This window comes from Aethalodelphis obliquidens, unplaced genomic scaffold, assembly GCF_003676395.1.
Source record: "Aethalodelphis obliquidens isolate GAN/ISIS:26980383/991018 unplaced genomic scaffold, ASM367639v1 scaffold83, whole genome shotgun sequence".
In the NCBI taxonomy this organism is placed as follows: domain Eukaryota; kingdom Metazoa; phylum Chordata; class Mammalia; order Artiodactyla; family Delphinidae; genus Aethalodelphis; species Aethalodelphis obliquidens.
Window position 1 is genome coordinate 6,011,825 of NW_020838027.1, and position 8,821 is coordinate 6,020,645.

Below are 8,821 nucleotides of genomic sequence, written 5' to 3' on the forward strand. Positions count from 1 at the left end.
AAACCTACCTCCCCCCACCCCGCTAAACCAGCCCCTATCTCCTTAGGGACATGCTTCCCCAATCATTCCCCCCTCATTCCATTACATACTGATACAGAAGAGAAACACACCTTTCTTTTTCTTTTTCGTGGTCCGGAGTTTCTTGCGGCTGCGGCTACTGCGGCTGGTAGAACCATCAGAAACAGAGTAGCTATTGATACTGGCATCATCGAAGTCAGACTCCACATCTAGGTCGTCATCCTCACTCTGGCAGGATGAGAAGGTTAGAGGTTCAGGCCAAGGGGAAGGAGACAGTGATGGAGAAGGGATCACCCTTTTACTAGGGGTGCTGGAATCCCAGCAAGGAAGCCTAACCACCTCTTCTATGGCCAACTCCCCACATGCTCATGCACCTACTGAACCCTGAATCCTGACCTAAGACCACATCCTCCCCGTTAGCTAAGGCACCCTCGCCAGGGGACAGGCTGGGCTCTCACCGAGGATCTCTTACGCTTAGAACCGAAACCTCCCAGCTTGATTTTCAGGGGAGCTACTTTCTTGGGCTTAGGCTTCTTGGCGTCAGGGACACGAGGGCTGCCCTTGGGCTTCCTCCGAGCATTGGGACCTAAATCAGGAGAAAGCAGGTAAGATCATACAATCCAAATACACACCACAGAGCAGAACATGGGAAAGATATTAGGTTGGCCAAAAAGTTCCCTCGGTTTTTAAGTAAACATAAAAGACACATTTTTCATTTTCACCAAGAACTTTATTGAACAGTGTATTCACCGTTTTGTTCCACTACCCTCTGCCATTTTTCAGGCAACTTCATAATTCCATCTTCCCAAAACTTTTTATCTTTTTGAGCAAAGAACTGTTCCAGGTGCCTTTCACAGTCTTCCAGGGAATCGGAATTTTTTCCATTAAAAGAATTTTGTAAAGACTGAAACAGATGGAAATCCGAAGGTGCAACGTCTGGTGAATATGGCGGAGGAATCAGAACCTCCCAGCCAAGCTGTAACAGTTTTTGCCTGGTCATCAAAGAAACATGCGGTCTTGCAATAGCCTGATGGAAGATGATGCATTTTCTGTTGACTAATTCCGGACGCTTTTCATCGAGTGCTGCTTTCAGCTGGTCTAACTGGGAGCAGTAGTTGTTGGAATTAATCATCTGGTTTTCTAGAAAGAGCTCATAATAGGGGACTCCCTTCCAATCCCACCATATACACAGCATCACCTTCTTTGGATGGAGACCGGCCCTTGGCATGGCTGGTGGTGGTTCACTTCGTTTGCCCCACCATCTCTTCCGTTCCACATTATTGTACAGCATCCACTTTTCACCACCTGTCACAATTTGTCTTAAAAATGCAACATTTTCCTTACATTTAAGTAGAGAGCAGCATGCGGAAATACGGTCGAGAAGATTTTTTTCACTCAACTTATGTGGAACCCAAACATCAAAGCGATTAACGTAACCAAGCTGGTGCAAATGATTTTGAGCGCTTGATTTGGAGATTTTGAGTATGTCGGCTACCTCTCACGTGGCATAATGTCGACTGATCTCAGTTAAGGTCTCGATTTGATCGCTATCAACTTTAACTGGTCTACCCGACCGTGGAGCATCGTCCAGCAAGAAGTCTCCAGCACGGAACTTCGCAAACCACTTTTGACAGGTTCGATCAGTCACAGCACCTTCTTCATACACTGCACAAATCTTTTTTTGCGTTCCAGTTGCCTTTTTACCTTTCTTGAAATAATAAAGCATAATACGTCGAAAACGTTGCTTTTTTTCTTCCATCTTCAATATTAAAATGGCTACACAAAAATTCACCAATTTTGATAAGTTTTTTTTTAAATGCACACTGATATGACAGCTGTCACAATACAACCTAACGAAATTGTTTCAAATGAAGTTAAAGACAACTACTAAGTGCTACTAGAGCCATCTTATGGAAAAAACAGAATGAACTTTTTGGCCAACCCAATAAAATATTCCCCACCTAAAATATTTCTACGTGGCCAGCTTCCCCAGTTTCCCTCCTAATCCACGGTTCATTCCCACCTCCTAGCTTCCATCTTTGGGCTGACAGAATACGCGTCCGCGCTTCCTCCAACTTCGACATCCCAAGCCCGCACTAGTCCCCACTCCCACTGAGCCCCATGTCACCTTTGCCCTCCTTGGTCTTGGCCTTGCGGATAGGCACCTCCACAGGGGGCGGAGGAGGTGCAACTTCAGTGGCCGTCACCATGCTCTCCACCACGGCCACTGCCGCAGCTGCCGCTGCTGCCACAGAAGCCCCAGAACTGCCTTTGAAGGGGTTGTTGGTGCTGAACTCCCGCCACTTCGCACCCAAAACCATCATCATCTTGGAGACAGCGATCTTGGGGTTTTTGGCAGCAATGAGGGGTCTGGGGGAAAAATGGCAGGAACAGAAAAGAGAAAAAGTTTAAAAATAAAGGAGGCGAGGGAGGTGAGAAGAGATTACAGAAGCGCTCTCCATCTCCTGCCCCCAAGACCCTCCTGTTTACCGGACAAACTGGCTGAAGGCCTTGTAGTTGGTGAGAGTGCGATAATCCTCCTCTGAGAACACGTGGTCGATGTCTTCCATGCCCCAGTCTTCCAGGAGCTGAGCAGATGATTTAGGCTCCTGCAGAGAGAGCAAAGTCAAAGCCTGACTCCTAGTGCCCACCCTCACTAAGGGAGTTTGAGTTGCCACTAAGGCTGGCAAGTCCAGGGTAAGAGGGCTAAGAAGAAATCATCAGAAACAGGTGGAGAGAAAACATTCTAAGGGGCAGCAGAGTGTCTGGAAAACAAAGGACAGAAGTACAGAGAAGAGGATGGAGGTCCAGGCACCTTTGAATCATCGTCTTCGTCATCCTCCTCCTCTTCCTCTTTCCGCTTGGACTTACTCTTCTTTTCTTTCTTAGGTCCGAGCTTCTTCTTCTTCTTCTTGCCAGGGGTATAGTCGCTGCCCTCACTGTCTGAGCGCAGAGCCACCTCTTCGTCCTCCTCCACAAACTCCGGCCCCTCCCCAGAGCTGTCCCCCAGCTGCCGGCATAAGAGCATACGCTGGAGCAGGGAAGGGGGAGAGGGAGACACACACACACATGCTACACACATGCTGACCTCAGGACGGCCCTGAGGCTCACGCCCAGGACCTGGCCCACCGCCCCAGGGCAAGAAACGCAGGCCCCAGCCCTCCACAGAGCACCTCCCACTCCCTCCTGCCACCCATAACATCCAGTCACCCACTCACCTCCTTTTTTTGGCGCTTGCTCTTAGGGATTTTAGGGTCCCGAGGTTTCTTAGGCTTTTTCTTTTTCTTGAGCTTTGGAGTCTCTGCTTCTGACAAATCCTCTTCCGGGTCCTCTTCGTTTTCTACATATGTTTTGGCAAAGAAAGGGAGGCAGGGAAAAGATCAATAGCATAAGGTTAGAGCCCAATCCAGAGGCTTTAGACTTTATTCCCCCACCTTCTGTCCCAGATTCCACTGAAGAGAACTGCTATACACGCCACAGAAGGAAGCTGATACTCAGGACAAAAACAGACAAAGAGAGAGCTGTATATGCCTGAAATAGGCCTGCCGGGCCAGACCAGGCCCACCTCGGGCAGCTGTCCAGACCCCTGCCTCCTCTCCCTCACCCCTAACACGAGTCCTCTATGTGTTCACCAGCGCAGCTGAGTCAAGCTGCGTACAGTTAACCAAGTAAGAGAAACGTGCCTAGTCCTCCTATAACCAGCCACCAAGCATTCCACAAGCCGGGAAACGAGAATGAGCGGTCCTACGCAGAAGGTAAAAACTAAAGAATATACCCTCAGCACATTCCCAGAACAGTACCTGCTCGAGGGTCCCAGAAACCACACCCTTCACTAACCCCTTTGGCTCATCACTGCGCAAAACAACCAGAACCTCCAAGCCCCAGGCTCCGGTGCCAGCCCAGGATCACGCCCACTCCCAAAGCTGATTTCCTTTCCCCATCTCCAGCTCTACTGCTCCTCCCCAGCTTCTCCTGGGTCAGTAGCCTCTTCTCCCCAGGGGCCCAAATCAGCCCAGCTGTCACCATCCCCCCCCCCTTCCTCCCCCCATCTGGCTCCACCTCCTCCCCGGCTGGGAGCACACACAAAGCCTGGGGTAATACTGAGAGCTCCTGGGCAGGCCTAGGTGGGAAGGGGCACAGAGAGGGAGGAGAAGGCCAGGAGGCAGCTTCCTTTGTAACAGACATTCACACCAGCGCACCGGCTCCCTCCTCCTCCCCCTCCTGCTTCCCAAGCCACCCCCCCCCTCAAGGTGGGAGGAGTGGAGAAGGGAGTGGAGAGAAGGAGGGAATGCCTCACCCACTGAGGAGAGGGAAAATGGCTCCTGACCACAGAAGCCAACCCAGGGCACCCAGCTGCCAACAGAGGACAGACAGGAAGTGGCAGGGGAGGGAGTGCGGTTGAGAGAGGTAGCCGGGGAAAGACTACCCTCTCACAGAAGACTTCCCAAATTACTACCTGGCCCCAGGTCCAAATGCCACCTCTTCAAACACCTACTGTGGGATAACACTGTTCTCAAGAGGCCATTCTAATAATGTCTTAGGCAAGGAAACCCAAGACACCTTGAAGGGTTACACCATGTGAGGGGCTGACTTACTCCCTCGTTATGCCTTCAATCATCGGAGCTTAGATTTAACAAGAGTTCAGTGGAGCTGTGGGCAGAGCACACAACCTTCCTTCTGACACCCAAAAGATTTACCTTGAGGAATGGGAGCCCACAAGACGCCTCTGAAACTCAGTTTCCTCATCACCTCTACCAGAGTGCAGACCACAGATCCTAAACCACCACTAACAGATTAGAGGTAGCCACCTATCCAACAGAGAAAAAGGAGCAGCACCTAGAGAGTGGTGGACAACAGAATGCTTCCTTTTCTCCTACACATGCTCTCTGCTCCTGACCCCCAGAACTGGCCCGAAAATGCCTCTGACTCCGCCCTTCCTGTGCGAGGCAGATACTAGGGAACAGGCGGCACTGGGCTGGACAAAGCACCATCAGCCTCCCCCTTTCCCTCTCAGCCCAGGATCAGGCCAGGCACAAGACAGCCCCTCCCATTCCCTTGGGAATGGGACACCAGCCTGGATCTCACCAGAAAGAATCATTTTCTTAAGGGCTTCTCCCCAGCAATCCCTGTGGTGCCCCCCTTCCCAATCAGCCATGCCTCCATAAAAGCTGGAAGTAGAGACAAGGACAAACTCGCGGAGGCAAAAGGGACACCCTTCCATCCACCTAAGACCCTCAAACTTCTCAGGCAGATGTGCTGACACAGCAAGCGGCAAACTGGCTGAGACATAGAGAACGATTTGGGAAAGGGGCAGGAATGGGGTGGGGCAAGTGGAAAAACTGGGTCACGCTACAGCTTGGGGCAGAGTTCACCCTGGGAGCCCACAGGCTCCCAGTCAACACAGGGGCAGCCCCAGACCAAGGGGCCAACAGGAAGCCAAGATGTGGAACCAACACTGGCTGGATGGCACTGCTACTTCTCATGCCCCGCACAGAAAGGATGGGACTGCCTCACCACTAGCACCACCCTACCCCCACCTTGGGCAATAGCACAGAAATCTACCACCTTGCCCTACACGGTGATGAGGCTCAAGCCTAAGATTCTCATCCCAACAGCTGAAGGTTCAGTAAGAAGACTGACCCCCTCCTAAGTGGCCTCAGGTTGAAGTGAAGACTTCCAACTTAGGAAGTGCCAAATGTGGAAACACCTCTCCCAGACCACCTCAGCGTGCAGCTGGAGCTAAGCAAAGAGAAGGCAAGAGTGAAAGATGCTTGATGGGAAACAAAAACAGGACCAGCAGGCTCCAGAATTAAAATAAAAATACAAACAAGGAAGATGAAGAAATGGCATGTAAAAAAAAAAACTAAACTAAAAAAAGATCAAGGAAACAAGTAGGTGACTTAGCTAAGTGCTCTGAAGAACGAAGGACAGAGGAGAGAGACATCCACTTAGAAACATGACATCCATCATCAGTTGAGGATAGACAAGAGCCATGCCAATCATACAGGCTGGTTATAACCACTGGGGTTCGGCCAGTCCAAGGAGCCACCCCAAAACACAGACAGCACAACCCCCAACACACCGACACAAACACTTCACACCACCGGCCCAAACCCCAGGCTACCTGCACAGGGCAGAAGCCTCCTGGGAAAAAAGCCAGGATTAAGTCCACTTGCTAGGGGAAGAGGGGTGCCCAGGGTGTCACCTTCCTTCTTTTTGCTCCTCCTAGTATATCCTGCAGGCTATGACATCCTACCCCTAGCCTCACTCAACATTCCAGCAATCTGCCTGACTAAAAGCGCTCTAGATCCCAGCTGAGGAGCGCAATTCAAACTTCACACGGTTGAAACTGCACAGAAAGCCGGTAACTGATCAGAAGCTAAAAATAATCAGAGAGTAACCCGCACTCCCTCTTTCCTTTCCACAGCAGCAGCTACAGGATCCTACTAGCAGAGATGCCCGGCTGGTCTCCTCCAACCGCAATCCTCAACCCCGCCGCCGCCGCCGCCGCCGCGCAGCCTCCAGGGGTCCCAGCTACCTGCATTCCTCCTAGGACCCACGCCAGGCAAAGCCTGCCAGCCCGGAGAGCTCCCTCAACCGGGATCTGCACAGCATTCCCGAAGACAGTGCAGCAAGCTTGCATCGCGGTCCGCGGAGCCCAGAAGGCACATGGCTTCCAGCCCCCTCGCACAACAGCTCCGCAGAAGGGAACCACTCCCTTCGGATGCCCTCCACCTCTGACTGCACAGAGAAAGCCCAGAAACTCAACCCTGCCGCACCAGAGTCACCAGGGAGGGCCCAGATGGCTCCTTCCTGCCCGAGGCCCTTGGGGAAGCTGTTACCTGGGTGGGGAGGGGGCAAGCTGTTGTTCAAAAGTGCATCCATATCCTCCTCCTCGCTGCCCGCTGAGCAGGGGGACGGGGAGCCCAGGCCCGACGCCATCCCCTTCCGCTCCCGGCCAGGGAATTGGCCCAGCTGCTCCTGCCTGCGGCCTGGGGCCCTCGACACTGGCCCGAGTCACTGTGCGGGGGAGGGGGGAGAGAAAGAGAACAGTGACGCGCACGGCCCCCTCCCCCACCCCGCCGCGCTTTCCGCCCACCCCCGGCCGCCCCACAGCCACCCGAGCAGGGCACCCGAACCACTCAGGCTGAACTTTAGTTCCACGCTCCCGGGGGCAGCCCGGAAGCCGGCTCCCCGGCTGGAGCCCCCCCAGACGAGAGGGAGCGGCGCCCCCGAGGGCAGGCCGGTGCCGGCGTGGGGAGGGGAGAAGCCGCTGGACGGAGCCGGGCGTGACGGGGGAAGGGGTCCGAGTGGCCGCGGCGCGGGGGGGCCGGGGGAGGCGGCCGGCGGCGAGGCGCTCAGGGACACAAGGTCACTGGGGGGTGGGGGGGCGCCTCCCTGCGCCTGGGGAGGGGCCAGTCCCCAGACAGGGTAGCTCTCCAAAGGCTGTCCTCTGGGACAACTCGGGTTCTCCGGAGGAGCCGCGGGGACGAGGGGGCGTGGAGGCTCGACGCTCCAGGGGGCTGGAGGCAGGGGCGTGGGGGGCCGGAGCTCCCACCGGGCAGGGGGCCGGGCCACGTGTCCCGGGGGGCAAGTGAGCAAAGGGCGAGGGGGGCGCCGGGCATTGTGGGAGGCCAAGCCCGAGGTGGGGAGTCGCGGGGAGCGAGACTCGGGCCGAACGAGGGCGGGGGCTGGGCACCCTGCAGGAAAGGGAGAGGCAGGGTCGGCTCCCCGGGCAGAGGGCGGTCCGCTGGTCCGGGGACGCCCGAGGGGCGGCTGGATGGAGGGAGGACCCTCGGGGCTGGTCGGGCTGAGAGGGGTTGTCTCTCTGGGAACCCCGCGTTCTCCTCACCCCAGAGCCGCCGCAGGTCGCGCTGGGTCCGGCCCGGTGTCACTCCCGCTCCGGCTCCTCCTAGCCGCGGCCGAAGGGGGGAAAATGGCTCCGGCTCCAGCTTCGCCTCTTAAAGGGCCCGAAACACCGGCCGGGAAATCCCACCGCACAGGCCCCGCCCCCCCACGGACAGCCCATAATAACCTCAACCAACTCCAACCCCCCCTCCACTACCGCCACCCTCCTCCCTAGGTCTCCCGGGCAACCCCCGCCCCCTCGTCGCTCCGGCAACCATTGACCACGCCCCCTCGAGCGCGCGCGCGCGTGTCACCCGGGCAACCAACCACCCCCTGGCCATCCCATAATACACACGGACACCACCACCACCACCACCACCACCACCACCACTACCACCCCCACCACCACCACCCCCACGCACACACACTCCATACACATATATGCCAGGGCTGTTGACATCTCATGGTATTGCCGACCTTTTGCAACTAACCCTTTACACCCCCAGACATCCCATAATAGCCATCCTTTGCCAACTTCTTCACTCTTGGCCCTAATGCTAACATCCCATAATAATTCGTCACCTCTCCCTCCCCATGGCCATCCCATAATAAGCACCCCTCCCAGCCATTCAGCCTCACATCCCATAATACTCAATCCCCATCCCCCACAGACATCCCATAATAACCACTCTTCATCCACCCCCAGTTTGATATCCCATAATAGGCAGAAACTCACCCCCCCACACACAACGGACACTTCGGCCTCCTCCCACACACATCCCGTAATAATCAGTCTCCCACCTTCTATACTGACATCCCATAATAACCAACCCCCTGGCGCTGCCCTCGGCCCCTGCAAGGCTAGATCCTCACAACATGACCCCCAAGCTTCACACATTCATTCTAAGTTCACAGCCCGTAATAACCACTCCTGCCCTATCAAAGAGATAGCCCA

The 8,821-nt window shown here is 55.0% G+C and overlaps 1 protein-coding gene across 8 annotated transcripts in view; it reads right to left on the reverse strand.

Moving 5' to 3' along the window:
- The window catches only part of CHD4 (chromodomain helicase DNA binding protein 4), a 30,026-nt gene extending 21,979 nt beyond the window's left edge, over positions 1-8,047 (reverse strand). For 5 of the 8 annotated variants that reach the window (XM_027093213.1, XM_027093209.1, XM_027093207.1 and 2 more), the window contains exons 1-8: positions 7,871-8,014; positions 6,861-7,038; positions 3,237-3,358; positions 2,834-3,049; positions 2,509-2,627; positions 2,147-2,388; positions 477-604; positions 111-246 (exon numbers count right to left, since the gene is read on the reverse strand). In XM_027093213.1, coding sequence (XP_026949014.1) covers positions 111-246; positions 477-604; positions 2,147-2,388; positions 2,509-2,627; positions 2,834-3,049; positions 3,237-3,358; positions 6,861-6,960 — 1,063 coding nt within the window. In that variant the 5' untranslated portion in view covers positions 6,961-7,038; positions 7,871-8,014. Of the gene's footprint in view, positions 1-110; positions 247-476; positions 605-2,146; positions 2,389-2,508; positions 2,628-2,833; positions 3,050-3,236; positions 3,359-6,860; positions 7,039-7,870 lie in introns of those variants that run through there. The other 3 variants (XM_027093208.1, XM_027093210.1, XM_027093212.1) reach the window with 3 other exon arrangements.
- Between the last annotated feature and the right edge of the window lie 774 nt (positions 8,048-8,821).